Source organism: Mustela nigripes, chromosome 5 (assembly GCF_022355385.1).
Source record: "Mustela nigripes isolate SB6536 chromosome 5, MUSNIG.SB6536, whole genome shotgun sequence".
Classification (NCBI taxonomy): domain Eukaryota; kingdom Metazoa; phylum Chordata; class Mammalia; order Carnivora; family Mustelidae; genus Mustela; species Mustela nigripes.
The window spans coordinates 30,773,854-30,791,509 of record NC_081561.1 but is presented as its reverse complement, the minus strand read 5'-3'; the positions used below and the strand labels follow the sequence as shown (position 1 = coordinate 30,791,509).

At 43.9% G+C, this 17,656-nt stretch overlaps 1 protein-coding gene and 1 long non-coding RNA gene across 2 annotated transcripts; one reads left to right on the top strand and one right to left on the bottom strand.

Annotated features, from left to right (window-relative positions):
• On the top strand, positions 1-5,012 carry LOC132017201 (HLA class II histocompatibility antigen, DP alpha 1 chain). Its single transcript, XM_059399002.1, is given in 5 exon segments — positions 1-64; positions 3,527-3,772; positions 4,361-4,642; positions 4,862-4,983; positions 4,986-5,012. Coding segments are annotated over 5 exon segments (741 nt in total).
• A 9,862-nt stretch (positions 5,013-14,874) lies between these two features.
• LOC132017200 (uncharacterized) lies at positions 14,875-15,433 on the bottom strand. Its single transcript, XR_009404199.1, has 2 exons — positions 15,355-15,433; positions 14,875-15,199 (listed from the first exon to the last, which is right to left on the bottom strand). It is a non-coding gene; the product is annotated as an uncharacterized LOC132017200 (long non-coding RNA).
• Between the last annotated feature and the right edge of the window lie 2,223 nt (positions 15,434-17,656).

The window sequence follows — 17,656 nt, the reverse complement described above, 5'->3', positions numbered from 1 at the left end:
ATGATCCTGGGAGCCATCGCCCTGGCTGCCCTGCTGAGCCCCCATGGAACTGGAGCCATCAGGGGTGAGTGCTCTGGTGGGCCAGAGAGGGTGGGGACTATAAGGAGACCTGTAGCCCATAGGTGCTTTTATCTCTCCCATTTTTCCTCTTCCCTCTTTTTCTCTTGTGTGAAGTCTTCTGCTTTTTGTCTTTCTGACAACACTAAGAAGCAGTGTTTATTGAACACTGGCCAAGTGCTAGATCTCATTTCATTTTCACAACAGTTTTTTCAGGAGGGCATTTATTTCTCTCATTCTAGAAATGAAAAGGCTGAGATCTAAGGGATGTCTCGGGAACCCCATGTCACAGTGCCAATAAGTGAGGGCCGTGGCCCTTCATCCTCTGGAGAGCATCTCTCTCTGTCGCTCTTGATGTCCAGAAGTAAGCTTCTTGTAATTGGAGTCTGCAGTGCTTGTTTTTGCTTTCTCCTGCTTCATTCAGTTCTCAGTCCCCTGCATTCTCCCTTTTGTCTCCTCACATCTCTGATGCTGTGAGAGTGGCATCCTTACAACCAAAGCCACTGGTCACTTCTCTGTATATCTTACCTGTGTCACTCGTAATATTTGCAATGTGACCACTTCCTCCTTTCTGGAATCTTTCCCTTGTTCTTTGTCTTTGAGGAGCACACTTCCTCCTTGTTCTTCCTACTCATTAGTCCTCTCCCTTTCAGCCTTAAGGAAAAGTTTATTTAAGTGATCCTTACACCCAACGTGGGGCTCAAACTCACGACCTGGAGATCAAGAGTCACATGTTCTTCTGACTGAGCTGCTCAGGTGGTCCCAGCAACCTTTTCTAAATGTCCATGTTTGTCAGGATGCAGGACCACACACTCTGACCCTGTTATGATGACTTTGTACCTTTCTTGGGTGACTCAATCCAAGCTTATAACTTCATCTACAATGAGGACGCCTAGTGTACATCTCTAGCCCAGTCTAGCTTGAGATCCATCCATTATTTCAACCACCCTCAAACTAACTCCACTTTGTCTCCCAGAAATTCAAACTCATTATGTCCCCAAAAGAACATTTTATCTTCTCTCACTTCCTTCTCCTTCATTACTTTTCCTGTCACCGATGCCATAATTCTCCACATCGCCCAGGTATTCTGGACTCCACTTCACATTCCTTCTTCCACCATGGCACTTAAGGATTCCTGTGGCTTCTCGTCTCTCCAGTGCCATTCAAACCCGTCCTCCCTTCTCCTTACCCCATGCTGTTGTCCCATCTACACCCTCATCACTTTCCACTTGTTTTCTGAAGAGTCCTGCCGGTCTCACTTACAAACGAGCTTCTTCCAATCCATCTTCCCTAGAGCTGTCACCTTCAAGTAGAAATCTTATCGTTACAGTCTTGATTAAGATCCTTCAGTGATTTCCCTGGGGCTGTGGATCAAATTCAAACATCTGCAATTAGCATACAAGGCAGGTCCTAGTGCAGCCCTTCCACAACCTTTGAGCTTCAGTCATATCCAAGGGCTCTGAGTCCTCCATGAAGTCCCATGCCTTTCTGCTCCTATGTCTCCCGTGAGAGATGCCACTTCCTTCTATTTCTGCTTTGCTATCTCACATAGAGACCATCTCTAGGAAGTTTACTTCAATCTCATTCCAATGCTCTCCTTTTGCTCCCAAGTACCATCTGCATATACCTTGTGATAACACAGCAGTGATGAAACCACATATATACTAACTGTCCTTTCTTTGTCTCTCTCATTCTTTGGATTTCAAGTAGCTTGAGGACAAGGACCGTGTCTTCTGAGTTATATCCTTAAGCGCCTGGAGAATGAACGTTCACAATGAAGGCTTTTTTGACTGAATGCAAACGAACATCTGTAAGAGTGTAATTTGCTTCACAGTGCACAGGCCAGTTTTAAAAATTTGCAAAAACAATAAAAATGAGATATCCTAAGGTGAACAAATTATGTCCATATAATAGCCACGTCTGTACTTTTTCTTTTTTCTTTTTCTTTCATCTTTTCTCTAGGTGAGTGATTTTCCCCAAGCATTTTTGTGAGACAGTGAATCCTGTCACTAGAAGTGTCCAGGGAGAGGATAAGTTCTCCTCGTGTTGGAGCTGCAGGGCGAAATCTTTCTTTCTTTCTTTTTTTCTTTTTAAGATTCTATTCATTTATTTGACAGACAGAGATCACAAGTAGGCAGAGAGGCAGGCAGAGAGAGAGAGGAGGAGGAAGCAGTCTTCCCGCTGAGCAGAGAGCCAGATGCAGGGCTCGATCACAGGACCCTGAGATCATGACCTGTGCTGAAAGCAGAGGCTTAACCCTCTGAGCCACCCAGGCACCCCCGGGCGAAATCTTTCAATCAGGAGTTGGACCAGTGAGCCCCGGAGTGTCACTTCCTCTTGGTTCCTTTCTTTTTCTCAGCCCCAAACTCTCTCATTTTCATTGTTTCATTGTAATATTAATAGATTTTTTTCTTTTGCTAATCTCCCTTCCTCCTTCCCTCCCTCCCCCTCTCTCTCCTTTCCTTCCTTCCTTCCTTCCTTCCTTTCTGGAAAAGGTAGACTTTTAATAACTGCTTTTATCACCAGGTTAAGTCATGCAGTTACAAAGTAGTTAGAAGTTTCTGAAATGGCATTGTTGCTGCTGTGGTTGTTTTTAAAGCTCTTTCTTACATAAATAATATCCAGTACTTCATTGGCTGTTCAAACCTTTTCTGCTTCTTACACATCAGGTAAAACGAAGATGCTGTCCCATAGGTGTTTCAAATCCAACAATCTTTTTTTCCAGGGGAAATTACCTTTAACAGCATAAAGTCAGCAAGAAAATTTGTGAATGTTGTGTGAACGTAACACTTTAAAATTTAATTTGCCTTAAATGAAGTTGTTGTGGACAAAATTCCATAATCTACCATTTTTATTCTAAAGCTAAAAAAGTAACTGGAAGTCTATAAATGACACCAAGACTCTGGACACCTTTTTATTTCCTTCACAATTAAAAAAAATCTCCATTCTGATGGATTTTTATTCCACTCTCCCCCTCCCCCTACCCATTCTGTGGCTTTATCACTAATTTTATACGTCTGGTCTAACAAGGATTCTGAGATAATTGTGCATGTGGGTGAGGAGATGATTCAATCTTGACTCTACCAGGAGCTGTGCTACCCTGGGCTAGTTACTTAACCTTTGTGGGCAGGTCCTTAACATGCAAATGAATGCTTTATGTGGAGGTGTGAAGATGTAAAAAATAAATCGAACACATAGTAAGTCCTCCATAGATATTATTTTTTATTGTGTTCAGTGTGACTGTTACTGTACTGGAGTGATGGATGCTTAAGTTTTCAGGAACAAGGGAAACAACCTAAATTCTCAGTCATTTCTCTCATTGCTTCTTCCCATTTCTTTTTTTTTTTTTTTCATTTTTCATTTCTCATTTTCTGTGTTATTCTTTCATGTTATTACTGTTTGCTTCCTATGTTCTGTTTCCTCTTCTACATAATCACCTGTTCTCCAATCTCCCTTCTTCTTCAAGCAGGGGTCCATATGTCAGTGTATGCTGAGTTCGTCCAGACACACAGACCCTCTGGGGAGTACATGTTTGAGTTTGATGGGGATGAGCAGTTCTATGTGGACCTGGATAAGAAGGAGACTGTCTGGCATCTCCCAGATTTTATTCATGCCTTTGACTTTGATGCTTGGAGGGGTATTGCTGACATTGTCATGGCAAAGAAGAACTTGAACAGCCTGATCCAACGGTCCAACCACACCAGGGCCACAAATGGTACTGCTTGCTCTTGCTCATATCTCTACCACCCAACTGCAGCCTCTCCATGCTTTATCCTCTGCTACATAGAGAATGGGAGACTCAGATATCCACTCATGAATGAAACTCTCCTCATTGAATGAACAATATTAAGCCCACAAATCTGGGTCCTTAGGTCATCAAAAGAATCATTTATTCTTCTTTTTAAAAAGATTTTATTTATTTATTTGACAGACAGGGATCACAAGTATACAGAGGGGCAGGCAGAGAGGGGAAACCAGGCTCCCCGCTGAGCAGAGAGCCCAACGTGGGGCTCGATCCCAGGATCCTTGGATCATGACCTGAGCTGAAGGCAGAGGATTTAACCCACTGAGCCACCCAAGCACCCCTCATTTTCTTCTTATTCAAGAACAGGTTGAGCTGGGGGAGGCCAGTTAGGAACATGAGAAGCTATGACTTTGATCTGGGAGTTGGTGTGGGGGCGATGGACAAAGGATTGGCATGAGAGAGGTGGCCTCTAACCTGGAGTCTATAGGGGTTATGTTGGTAGAGACCTTTGAGATTCAGGCAAAGGCAGCAGACTTACCAGGTTCTGTCTCTTCTCAGAGCCACCTGAGGTGACCGTGTTTCCCAAGGAGCCTGTGGAGCTGGGACAACCAAATACTCTCATCTGTCATGTGGACAAGTTCTTCCCACCTGTGCTCAATGTCACATGGCTGCGCAATGGGCAGATGGTCACTGAAGGTATAGCTGAGACCATCTTCCTGCCCAGCACAGAATTTAGATTCCACAAGTTCCACTACTTAACCTTCCTTCCCACGGCTGAAGATGTCTATGACTGCAAGGTGGAGCACTGGGGCCTGGACCAGCCGCTCCTTCAGCACTGGGGTACGGAGCTCTGTCCCTTTACCAGCGCTGTCCTGACACCATCTTTATTTCCAGGATCCATCTCTCTGCAGCACCTTCTTTCCTTAATCTCATGTGTCTTATTGTCACTTTATCCAAACTTCACTGGTGATCTCACAGTTTCTAACTCTTCATACTCCTACACCTGAGCCAGCTGCTGCTTTCCGTGCCTTCTAACTCTGTCTTTCCTTTGTGCCCCAGAGGCCCAGGAGCTGATCCAGGTGCCCGAGACGAAGGAGACTGTGGTCTGTGTCCTGGGTCTGGTGGTAGGCATGGCGGGCATCATCACTGGCATCATTGTCCTGAAGACCAGGCAGCCTGACAGCATCCCTGGGTGCAGGGGCTCCTGTGAGTTTTCCAGAGCTGGTACCAGGGACACAGTGCAAAAGAGGAGGCAGTCCAGTGTCGGGGGTGGGGTGGTGGATGAGAAGGAGAAGCACTTCAACAGGCATTCTTTGAGCACTTTGTTATTTCCGAATCACCGGCTAGAGGAAAACAATACAATGATAAGACCGTTGGCTGAGTTGCTTACTACTTAACAGGCCCTATTCTATATGCTTCTTATGTATTCAGTTACTTATGTCTGGAAGTTGGTACCATTATTTCCCCATCATACAGAGGGGAAGCAGACATGAAGGGGGTGAAGGAGCCTGTCCAAAATCACCCAGTTTGAAAGGTACAGAGTCTGGATTTGAACTCAGCCCTTGGGACTCCAGAAGCTCAGTTTTATCCAATATGTAGATTATATAGGTCTTCTGCAGTCATTTTATTGCTCCCTGACAATCTTCATAACCTTGATTTTCTTCTGTTGTCATAGTGATGTCTATGAACCTCTAATACTGTGTTAAACATGTGTAATTATTAAAGGACATCCTACCTTTTGCATAATCTCAAAGGGAATGCATTTAATTTCTCCATAAATATATATGCTATAGATTTTTGGTAAATAAGCTTTGCCATATGGTAAAATTGATCAAATTGTTTATGCAGTTATTGAGTTGAATTCAGTTGAAATTAATACAAATGTTCTTTTTTCTGGTTTACTAATTTTTTTTTATCATATTATTGATTTTCTGACATTGAGATTTCAATGCATTCCTAGCTAGGTGTTTTGTGTGGTCTCAGCCTCTCCATGGTGATGTGACCAGCTAAGAATGCCTGGAGAACTCACCTGGGGAGAATCCCTACAGGCATTTCTCAGACAGGCCCTTATGGTTCTTATGACTGCAGGACACTCCTCAGCAACAGCCATCAGGGACCTTTGAGAAAAACAAGATATATTGATTTATTTCTCACAAGTCCTGGAGGGTACGTGGCCTGATCAGAGTCACACAGTGAAGTTGTAGGGGGTGGGAGAGATCTGGGGATCTGCCATAATTGGGGTTGAGGAAGGGGTTCCTCAGATTTCACAGGGTCACGCTTTATTGGTGAATTTAAAAAGTAAGAACTGGAGTTAAAGCGCAAGAAGGGAAAAGCAGGGTCACTCAAGCAGTTTGTTATCTAGGTCACCCAAGACTTTCTAAAAGGGGAACTTCATGGGGGCAGGGCAAGGGGGTGCAGCCCGACTCTTTATTCTTTATCTAGTTGTGTATCAGGCAATATGTTTCCTTTAGATGGATATCTTTGAGATGGATGCCTTGGCAATCAGAAGCTTAACGTCAGGCAGGCACTGACATTTCAATAAAAAAACGAATAGTCATGCACTTACACTGTCCTAGTACAAATCTTATTTGGTGGAAATGAATCATGCTTGTAATACATTGTTGGACTCAGTGACATGGCTGACATTAATCCATAATTTTCTACTCTTGTACTATCCTTAGCTGGCTTTAAAAATAAAGGTGCATTGGCCTCATAAGATGATTTGGAAAGCTTTTGTTCTTTTCTGTGTTCTAGAATGACATGTACAAGAGAGGAACGATTTGTTTTTGAAATATCCTAGCTGCCACGTTAGGACAGGCTCTGTTGGGAAGGTGTTCTTTGCTTTCCAAGCCGGTGTCTTTGATGCTCCTGACTCTATTTCAGGTTTCTACTACTCCCCGTAGTTTTGACCTTTTTATCTTTCTAGAAGTGTATCCATCTAATCTAAATTTTCAGATTTATTGCAATAGAGTTGATCATAACAAACTTTTTTTCATTTAAAAATGTCTGTGTATATAGTTGTTTCTCCTTTTCATTCTGAATCTCCTACATTTTCCTTAACGGTTTTGCCAGATGAGTCTATCACTGAATCAAACTTTGATTTTGTTTATCTTCCCTACTTTTTGTTCTCTAGTTCACTGAATTCTAATTCACTGTCTTTATTATTTACATTTTTTTCTTTTGCTCTTTTTCTACTTTCCCATTCTCTTAATGGAAATGACTATCACATTTGTTTTTAGGCTCCCTTTCTTAATACATTTGTTTAAAAGCTAGACATTTCCTTCTAGGCACTACTTTTGATATACAGGTTGTCACTGAGTACTGAGTGTTCCATCATTTAGATTTTTATTCCTAGCATTATTTAATTGTATGTTTGGGGTATATGGAGTTCATTTGTTTATTCTTTTTCATCAGTTTAGAATTCAGTTGCATTATAGCCAAAGAACATATTCATAATCTGATATTCATTTTAACACACTGAGGTTTTCTTTGTGGCTTAATGCATGTTGTTTTCATAGATGTGCCACGTGAGCTTGAAAACCATGTGCATGTTGTTGGTTGTAGAAATCTCTATGTAGTTATTTGAGCCTTTTACTTGTATTATTTAGATCTTTATTTTTATTTGTATTATTTAGATCTTTATATCTTTGTTTACTTTCTTTTTGCTTCTGCGTTTAGTTTTTGAGGATATGTTAAAATCTGCAGTTTAATTTGAAGAGTTTTAATATTTAGAGTCTTCCTCCACATATTTCTGTCATTTGTTGCTCTTGTATTTTGAGGTTTTATTTTCAGGGAAATATATGTTCATATTCATTGCAGTTTCTTGCTCTAGTTTTTTCCACTTGTCTTTAATTCTCTTTTGGCAGATGTGTGATTTGTTATATCAGTTATCTTTGTTTATCTGCCTGAAGTGTCTTTTTCCATTATTTGGTTTTGACCTTCAGTATTCATGTATTCTGTCTGACTTTGTTAGACTATGTAGAAGGTACAATTTGAGAGGCTCTTCTTTTTAATTGGTTGGTTAGCTCATTCAATTAATTGCAATTACTATTAAGTTAAAAATTTACTATCATATTATTAAAATGTTTTATTTAATATACTTTTTCTTGTTCATTTTTCTCATCTCTCTTTCCTAAAGGCTAGGCCAAATTCTGTTACTAAAAAAGTTGTATTTTCTAAATGTACTCATGAAATGGTTTATCTTAATGCTCTAATTACATCAATTAGAACACTGATAAATCCCTTTATTCTTCCTGCCCCACAAAGGAGACAAGCACTTTGCAGTGTTTTTCGTTTCTCCCTATTATCACTACCTAGGATTTCTTTTGTGTTAATATTAATCACATTTTTAGTTTTCGTTCATTTTAAATACATTTTTCTTTTTTAAAAAAGATTTTATTTATTTGTGAGTGAGAGAGAGTGCACAAGCAGGGGGAGTAGCAGGCAAAGGGAGAAGCAGGCTCCCTGCTGAGCAAGGAGCCTGATGTGGGACTTAGTCCCAGGACGCTAGGACCATGATCCCCACCAAAGGCCAGCACTTAACTGACTGAGCCACCCAGGCATGCCACATTTTTCTTACTTTAAAAAAAATTTAGCCTCTGCTTTTTAAGAGAACAATAACTTTTTAAAATTATTTGATCTTTCTTATTTTCCACACTTCTCTTAGATGTGTTTCTCTTTTTGGGGGGGTGCTTTTTAAAAAAGTATTTTAGGGGAACCTTGGTGGCTCAGTCAGTTAAGCATCTGCCTTCAGCTCAGGTCATGATCCCAGGGTCCTGGGATTGAGTCCCACATTGGGCTCCCATCCCAACAGGGAGCCTGCTTTTCCCTCTGCATCTCCTCACACTTGTGATCTCTCTCTTTCTGTGTTGTGTGTGTGTGTGTGTGTGTGTGTCTCAGATAAACATAAAATCTCTTTAAAAAATTATAAAAAGTATTTTTAAAGTGTGTCAAATAAATAAAGTCTTTTAAAATTTATCTAAAAAGTATTTTAAAAGTTTTTTTTTTTTAAATAGCAAAGCATCTAAGGTTGAAATGTTTGAAAGTATTCATATATTAAAATGACTGTGTGTTGTGGGTATATATTTTGGGATTGAAAGTTATTTTTCTTCAGTTCTATGCAAGTGACATCCCATTAAGTGCTGCTCTTGATAGGAGTGATGTTTATTAATTCTTTTCCAGATCGATCTGCTCTTGTTCTTTTATCAGTGGAACTGCTCACTCTGCAAGTGTTGAGAATGGTTTTTTTGAGAATTTTTTTGTCTTTGAAGTTCTTACAGTTTTCTTATAATGTATTAAATATGTGCTTTTTAAGGAGACATGTTTTTTAAAAACTCTATTTTTCATCAATGTACCATGTCAAACTAAGTTATTTCATCTTTCTATAAAGCCTAGAAATCTATTCTTTTTTCCAGACATTTCATCTCCTTTTACTATTTCCCCCACTTCCTAGTGGGGGGTTGGTTAACAAGACGTCAGGATGTCCGCATTGATCCTCCATGTCTCACAGTTTTTCTTTTATGTTTCCTCTTGTTTAAACTTTCACACTGCCCCTTGAGAGCATTTTTCAGTCTGACCTCTTGTTTATTAATTATTATTCAGTTGCAGAAGTCCCACTAGTTGTTTCATCTAAATATCCTTTATTCCAACCATTATTAAAACTCAATATTTCTGCTTGATTCATTGGTTCCTTTTTTTTTTTTTTTTTTTTTTTTCTTCTCTTAATTTTTTTTTTTTTTTTTTTTTTTTTTTTTTTTTTTTTTTTTTTTTTTTTTTTTTCCGCTTTGAAGGGCGCGGTTTATTTGAAATTCCTCACACCTCTACATCCCGTTTCCAAAGCCGCACGGAGGTGGGCGAGGCCGGGGCCGGGGCAGCCGCCCTGGCGCCCCGGGACTCGCCGCTCACAGGATCGGGGGGCGCCACCGGACCAGGAACGCGAGGAGGGCCGCGCAGTGCTTTCCCCCGGGGGTGCGTCCCCGTGCCCACTGCGCACCCAGGAGGCAGGACGGGCCCTCGCCACCATGCTGTCCCTCAGGCCACCTTGAGAGCCTCGAATCCCAGACCAGCCGTCACGCCACTGACTTCTCCACGGAGGACTGCCGGACTCCCGGGTGCGCCCCGGGCTGGGGGCGGGGAGGAGGGCGCCTTTCCAATAAACTCAGGACGCGCTGATGCGTCCCCGGCCCGGCGAGCGCGGTTTCTGAGCAGCGCGTGTCGGAACGGCCACCCGCGGGCCGCGGCTCGGTCCATGCCGGGGAGCGAGAGCCCACACGCCGAGCTGCGGCTGCCCTGCTCGGGGCTGCCCCGGGGTCCCCTCGTGCCCCCGCCCAGCTCTTCCCCCCGGTCTCCGGGCCGCCCGAGACCAGCCCGCGGGCCCGCCACCTGGGGGTGGGCCCAGAAGCCGCCCCGTCCCTCGGCCCAGCGCTCCGGGGCGGGGCTCCCGCCGACCGCTCGTGCGGGGAGGGATGCGCTCGGGCACCGCCGGCCCCCGAACTGGGCGCGGGGACAGCCCCGCGGCGGCGGCCTCTAGGAGGCAGGGGGACCGGACGGCACGAGCGCCGCCCTGGGGCAGGCTCAGCCACGGTGCCGCGCGGGAGGCCCACGCGGAAGGGCCGCAGCGGGACCGCGGGCCCGGGAGCCCCGCAGACCCTCCTCGGGGCCGCGCGCACAGCCGGCTGCGGGGGTGGCCAGCGTGGCCAGCTCGCCCCGGGGACCGCCCCGGAGAGCCGCCGCCCCGCCTGCCCCGACTCCGCCGCGGCTCCCCTAGCTCTGGGCCGGCCCGTCCGGCCGCGACCGGGACTCGAGCCCCGCAGCCGGCGGCGCGGGGCGGCGCGGGGCGGCGAGCGGGGCGCACGCGCGGGCCGGCCTTTGGCTCTCTTTTTAAACCCTTTTACTGTGAATGAGCAGATATACGTAAGGAATATATAAAACATTAATGTACAGCCAGTGATTATCAACTAACACCCATGTAACTAGTACCTAGGTCAGGGAATAGAACATCACCAATATCCCAGAGGCCTTCTTTGGGGCCCAGGGGGACCTAAAAACCTGGTCTTTAGGTATTGAGTATGCAAAGTTAAATAGGGAGTTGTAACCCCACTGTGTTTGTTGTATTGCAGGTGACAACCCTTATGAGACAGAAGAGGATATAGGGGAATGCCCAGCAACAGATCTACTTTAAAGCTCCAGTGCCTCTGAATGTCTGTGCCCCTCAACACCAATGATCGATGTCCCCAAAGACCCCTCCAATCCCTGCCTGTCTGTGATCCTACTCGCACTTCGCACCTGCGAAGGGCCTCATACATAGAAAGTACTCAATAAATGCTGAAAATTGATGTATGGTGACAATTTAATCCCCACACTGGATGGTCTATAGGCCCTGGTTTTCTGAGACTCCTCCCTACAGAGCATCCTTTCTAAGTAATTCCAAGGACCAAAAAATACCTATGTGTATTAGACATTTCTGGTGCCTTCTCTGTGACTCCCGGGCCTTTCCTCAGTCTCTGTATCTTCAGTTCCCTAGGAGCACATACCTTGGACCTGTAATGTGGATGTAGTTATTGCAGCTCCTGAGCCTGTCGGGCTTAGAGAGTGTTTGCTCTGCCCGGGTACTTCCCTAGCCTACAGCATGGGGTTGAGGACACAAGGATGGTTGGTGTCACCATGGGCCATGGGGTTGATTTACTTGGAACTATTCATCTCACTTTCTCCATCCTGCTGTGAATCTCCTTAGTTCACCCCCTTTTGTTTTACCCAGAATTCTGACCACTTCTGGACTCTGACCCCCAGGTTTCCTCTCCTCCTCCAGACAGCAGAAAAGATCCATTGTCCTGTTTTGCAGGAGTTTCCCATAGTAAAGTTAAGCCTTTAGTGACTTCATGTCTTCTTTCCTACTACGTCATACTGTACCCCATCCACTAGTCCTCCACCTTAAGTTTTCTTAATTCTATTTATTTATTTATTTAACTTTATCTTTACCTTTTTTTTTTTTTTACTTTATTTTTACTTTATTACCCCCATATTTTTTCAGGGGTACCTGCAACCATCTTTGCAGATCCCAGCACGTTAGCTGGTTTACTGATGTCTGAATCTCAACTGTCAATTAATGTCATGTCTCCTGCAGGGTCTCTGGGGCTGGAGCAAAGTATGGGGATATGGATGAGTATCTGTTTCAGATGGAGAGTTTTTTGTTTTTTGTTTTTTTTATTTATTTGACAGAGAAAGATCACAAGTAGGCAGAGAGGCAGGCAGAGAGAGAGAGAGAAGAGGGGAAGCAGACTCCCTGCCCAGCAGAGAGCCCAATTCGAGACTCAATCTCAGGACCCTGAGATCATGACCTGAGCTGAAAGCAGAGGCCTAACCCACTGAGCCACCCAGGTGCCCTCAGATGGAGAGTTTTAACATAAACTGCTCACCATTCTATTACACATGGCCTTGGTGGTAAACTGAAACTAGAAATTAAGAGGTACTATGAGGACGTGATACAGAAACCTAGAAGTTATAATATAAAATTATGCATAATGGGCAGCTTGAGGAGGATGCCACTTCCTGTTTCTTGCTTCCTCTCTGGCCCCATCCTAATGTGCTGGATGAGGGAGTTCTGGACATGGGGGCTGTGGGGATGTGGCCAGCTGCAGTATGGACCCTATGGGCCTTAACCATGGCTTGCCCTCATCACTCTCCTCTGCTGCTCTGGCCATCATTGGCTCCTCACTGGTTCCAGTGACAGTTCCTGCCTGGTTCTATGGAAGGGACCCTTACCTGGAGCACTGATTCTACACAGTGATCTTCAGATCTTGGACAATGCAGACTAACCCTTATTTCCCCTTTTCTGATTTTTTTAAAAAGGTTTTATTTATTTATTTATTTATTTATTTATTTATTTATATGACAGAGAGAGATCACAAGTAGGCAGAGAAGCAGGAAGAGAGAGAGAGAGAGGGAAGCAGGCTCCTTGCTGAGCAGAGAGCCTGATGCAGGACCCAGTCCCAGGACCCTGAGATCATGGCCTGAGCCGAAGGCAGAGGCTTAACACACTGAGCCAAGGTGCCCCCTTTTCTGATCTTTGATGGATGTTGAAATGTCATTTTGATGACATTTGTGAGAACCTTGTCCCTCCAAAACCAGTCTAGACCACCAGGTACCATTGTCCCGATCACATGCACACCCTCATCTCCTTCTCTCTCTGGTGAGAATAGCAGTGCTTGCACGATGTCAGAGCCTTAAAGTCTTTCTCAGGGACTGGGCCCACATGGAAAACTTCCTAAGGTTTTCCTTAGGGATACGACCTTGGGATAAGGTCGTACTCCTGACCTGGATTCTCCCAGAGGAGCAGCTCTGCACTTACCTAGGCTGTCTCTGCTCTGAACCAAAGGGGAGCTCAGCATCACCAAGGACATCATGAGGGCTGCCATCCCTGGGACCTCAGTGATCCTCAAGACCACCATCCTGGAGCCTGGGAAAGGATGGGGGCTGAGACACTTGCAGTAAGAGCAGCTCTCACTCAATGGGCCCCACCCCTAAGATGTATTAATATATTAATTTATATACTATAATATTAAAATACTATTATATACTATAATATTAAAATACTAAAAATGAGCCTGGATTGCCTTCTATAGCCCTTGACTGTGGCCAGATTCTGAAAAAGGAACCAATAAGCAGGAATTGTTACTCACCATAGAGAAGTATGGTGTAAAGCACATGATTCTTTAAGGTATACGATTCACTGAAGACAGTATAAGGAAAGGGATCCTCTTTCTGAGCAACTGTGAGTCATAAGGCTTGATTTTTTAATATACTTTCTGCCCTAGGAACAAATCTCAAGGAATATCATTCCCACTCCATGGTGGAATGCCATCCGCCTTGCACGGACATGTTCTGAGACAGAGCAAACTCTCAAAAGTGTGTTGAAGATCTAGGGGGATTAGACTCCCTACCTTTAAGCTCTGGGGTCCATCCTTTCTTTGCATTTCAATATTTTTTGTGGGGGGGCAGAATTTGTAAAAACCAAAGGATCCCTTGCTCACTTACAGGTGGTTCCTGATATGTATTCCTGATTTTTTTTTTTTAACTCACTAGTTTCCTCTTGTGTTGAACAGAGGTTATTATGGAGCCTATGTCATTGGTTTATTGGGAAATCTAACTGGGATAATACTCTGTGAATCTCTTAAAACCAAGCCTTGCACATAGTAAGGAATCAAGAAATGTTCATTATTATACTGCAAAGCTAATTCAAAACAGAAAAACAGTTGAATAATTACAATACACAATTAATTTTAACAATATAAGTTCTATCATATTGTTAGTAAGTACCAAGGGCTTTTACTACAGTTCTAAATAAATTTATTTATTTATAAAGATTTTATTTATTTATTTGACAGAGAGAGATCACAAGCAGGCAGAGAGGCAGGCAGAGAGAGGAGGAAGCAGGCTCTCTGCCGAGCAGAGAGCCCGATGCGGGGCTCGATCCCAGGACTCTGAGATCATGACCTGAGCCGAAGGCAGAGGCTTAACCCACTGAGCCACCCAGGCACCACCAAATTTATTTATTTTTTAAAAAGATTGTTATTTATTTATTTAGCAGACAGAGATCACAGAAGGCAGAGCAGCAGGCAGAGAGAGAGGGGGAAGCAGGCTCCCCGCTGAGCAGAGAGCCCGATGTGGGGCTCGATCCCAGCATCCTGGGATCATGACCGGAGCCCAAGGCAGAGGCTTTAACCCACTGAGCCACCCAGGCGCCCATACATAAATTTATTTAAAAAAATAAAATTTATAAAGCAGAGTTAATTTTAGACTAAGTAGTAAAATATTAGAGAAATCTTGTATAAAGAAGATAAAAATTTTAAGAAGAAATAAAAATAGTAATTGAAGTGAAATAGTATTTTTTGCATTTTGATTCCATGTCTGGAAACATCAGAGTCCTCCAAGATTATCAAAGGAACGAAAGGGTAAAATATAACATGACTTAAAAATAAGCAAGTGGGTTCTTATATGGTACAAAAAATCAACATAAAATTATGAAGAAAATTATCCATTCACAAAAGTTACTACAGATAAAAAATAGTCTCGGATCAATTTCATAGATGTATTTCCAATTGATCCCATTAAAAGGAAGGTGATTATCATGTCTCCACTTTTGTTCTCTTCCTCTTATCCCTGAACCCCACATAGGTTAGGATTTTCTCAGCCATGTCGGTTCTCGCCTCTTTCCCAGGCACCGAGAAGTCCCTCCTGACGTTTTCCGGTCGGCTGAGCCCCGCTGAGCCGTTTCACTTCCACCCCTTCTCCTTCCACCAGAAAGGGAAGTAATAAGTACTGGATTCAGAGCTCCTCCATGCCCTGCCCGGCCTCATTTTCCTCTCACCGCCTGGCTCACAGTGGCCACTGCAGAGGTACCTGGAATAGAAAAGGAAAAGAAAACACCTTGAATTATGAGGGTTAAATAGAGCAATGCGCGCACCTAACAGGTTATGGGAGTGACGGTGGATTCGCCATGCTCAGGGCCCTCACTTAATCATACAGTCCCTTCTGCAGCCCCCAGCTATGCTTACTCTGGGCTCAGTAACCCTCAGTCTCCACCTCTCTCGGAAATGGGGGAAGCTGGTCCCACGCGGGGCATGATGGGAGGGGAGCAGCCGGAGAGGAGTGAGCAGCGGGAACCGACAAGGGGCGGGGACCGGGGGAGGCGAACGAGATGCAGAAGCGGCTGGAAAGGAGCTAAGGAGAGAGGAGGCACCACCTCAGCGTGTCAGAGTTCTTCTGAGCGCTCAGGATGTGCTCCAGGGGTAATAAGTAATCTATATTTTATGCAAAAAGGACCACTTAGACCTTACCTCGACTTTCAAAATAATTTCATACAAAACAGAAAACCCCAAATGACTTTGGATTGTAAAAAAAAAATGTTTAAAAAAGAGAACTGCATCGACTGCTTTGAGCATTTTAACACTGTGTGAATTGCTGAGACAGGAGGCCTGGATGGTCTGATGACTACACACTTAAGGCATAAGCCTGTGTCTTCTATAACTTGTTGCATTAAAAAGGCTAAGCCTTGTTTGGTCAAAAACTATTCATCGTGGTGTGCAAAGAAAAGGATTTATTTAAGTTTATTACATTATATTTCCAATTTTAAATTCTGATCTTAATTTGATTTCTTTTTTAAAAAGATTTATTTATTTTAGGGGTGGGGCAGAGGGAGGAGAGAGAGAATCCTTAAGCAGATATCCTTGCTAGCTGTGAGCCTGATGCAGGACTCTGTCCCAGGACCAAGACTGTGACCTGAGCCACAATAATAGTCAGATGTTCATTTAACTGAACCACCAGGCACCACTTAATTTGATTTTTTAATGGTAATGGTAAAATACGCTCTTCTTAAGTTATATATTGAATCAGTGCTGTGTGAATATAGGTCATATAACATGAAATTCGCTGTCTGCTCATCCTAGAATAACTAAGAATGGTTCCAGACCTACAGGGATAAAGGTAACAAACATAAATCACTATCTTTGTGCAGCCCAAAGATAGAGGGTGAATTCAGAGGAGGTCCATGTCCAAGCTGCCACCTTTCCCTAGAGTCAGGATATCTCCTTTACGGGGTTTCCTTCTTGCCTGTGTATACACAACAATGAACTTCTTCATGAACTCCTAGTCTTTTTACCAAAACCCTCAAACAAAAGCAATGGCAGAGATGGCTTGGGGAATATTCTTAAAACAGACAAGAACAATGGCTTTTTATTATTTATGGAACTCCAAAAGGGAACTTGGATACAGGCCCTGAGAGAAAGTGTGCATGGAATCAAAGAGAACAACTATAGAAGCTAGTTTCAGAGCAATTACTTGGCAGTAACATCCCATTGGGAGGCCGAAGTCTGTCCCAGAACCTGCCTCTGGGACTGAGGAAAGATAGAAAAATTCTTGTTCCAGGGCACATGCTTGTCTTCAGGTCAGATCAGGAGCCCTGTGGAGGGAACAGGAAAAATTATAGTTATCTCAGGTTGCTGACCTCTCTTTCTCTAAGTCTCAGGAAAGAAAACTTTGCTGAGAGACCGAGGCTTAGCCTGATGAAAAATAAGAGTTTCTCTGGGCTTCCTTCATCAACGGAGCGAAGTAACGTTCATTTTCCATACTTGCTAACGGGCTGAAGTTGAAAGAGAGGTTCAGGCCCGAGACCCTCTTCCCAGTAGAAGCTTCAGAGTCACGGTGCAATGAAAAGACTTTTTGCAACCCATCCCCAAAGAAAAACAAAGCCAGAGTATTAATTGGTTTTCAAGATCCTCATTATGTGAAAGTGAAAGGAGAAAAGGGGATGTAATTAGCCATTAAAAATATGTTAGTTAGGTAAACGTTCCCATCTCATTTCCATTGTCATGATCAGAAGCCTGAAGTAAGGCAGGGGCTGGTGGGACTCATCTGTTACTAACTGAACTCGGGCATGACCTGAGTATCTGCAGCCCCCATGTGTCTGGTTGGGATAAGATTCCAGCCTAGGGATTTCTCTCTCCCGCCAGGCCTTTCTGCTCCCTGACAATCTGATTCAGTGGGCTCCAGGAAAGCAAACCTCAGCCACTTCTCAGGTTTCCTTACTTTTCTTGATCCTCATGGGCACTAAGATGCCCACTACAAGGAAGCTGAGCCCCAGCACAAAGCCCAAGATTCTAACCAGCATTTCTCTGGGAAGAATCAGTGTGCCGGGGCACCTGGGTGGCTCAGTGGGTTAAGCCTCTGCCATTGGCTCAGGTCATGATCCCAGGGGCCTGGGATCGAGTCCCACATTGGGCTCTCTGCTCGGCGGGGAGCCTGCTTCTCCTCATCTCTCTCTCTGTCTCTCTGCCTATTTGTGATCTCTCTCTCTGTCAA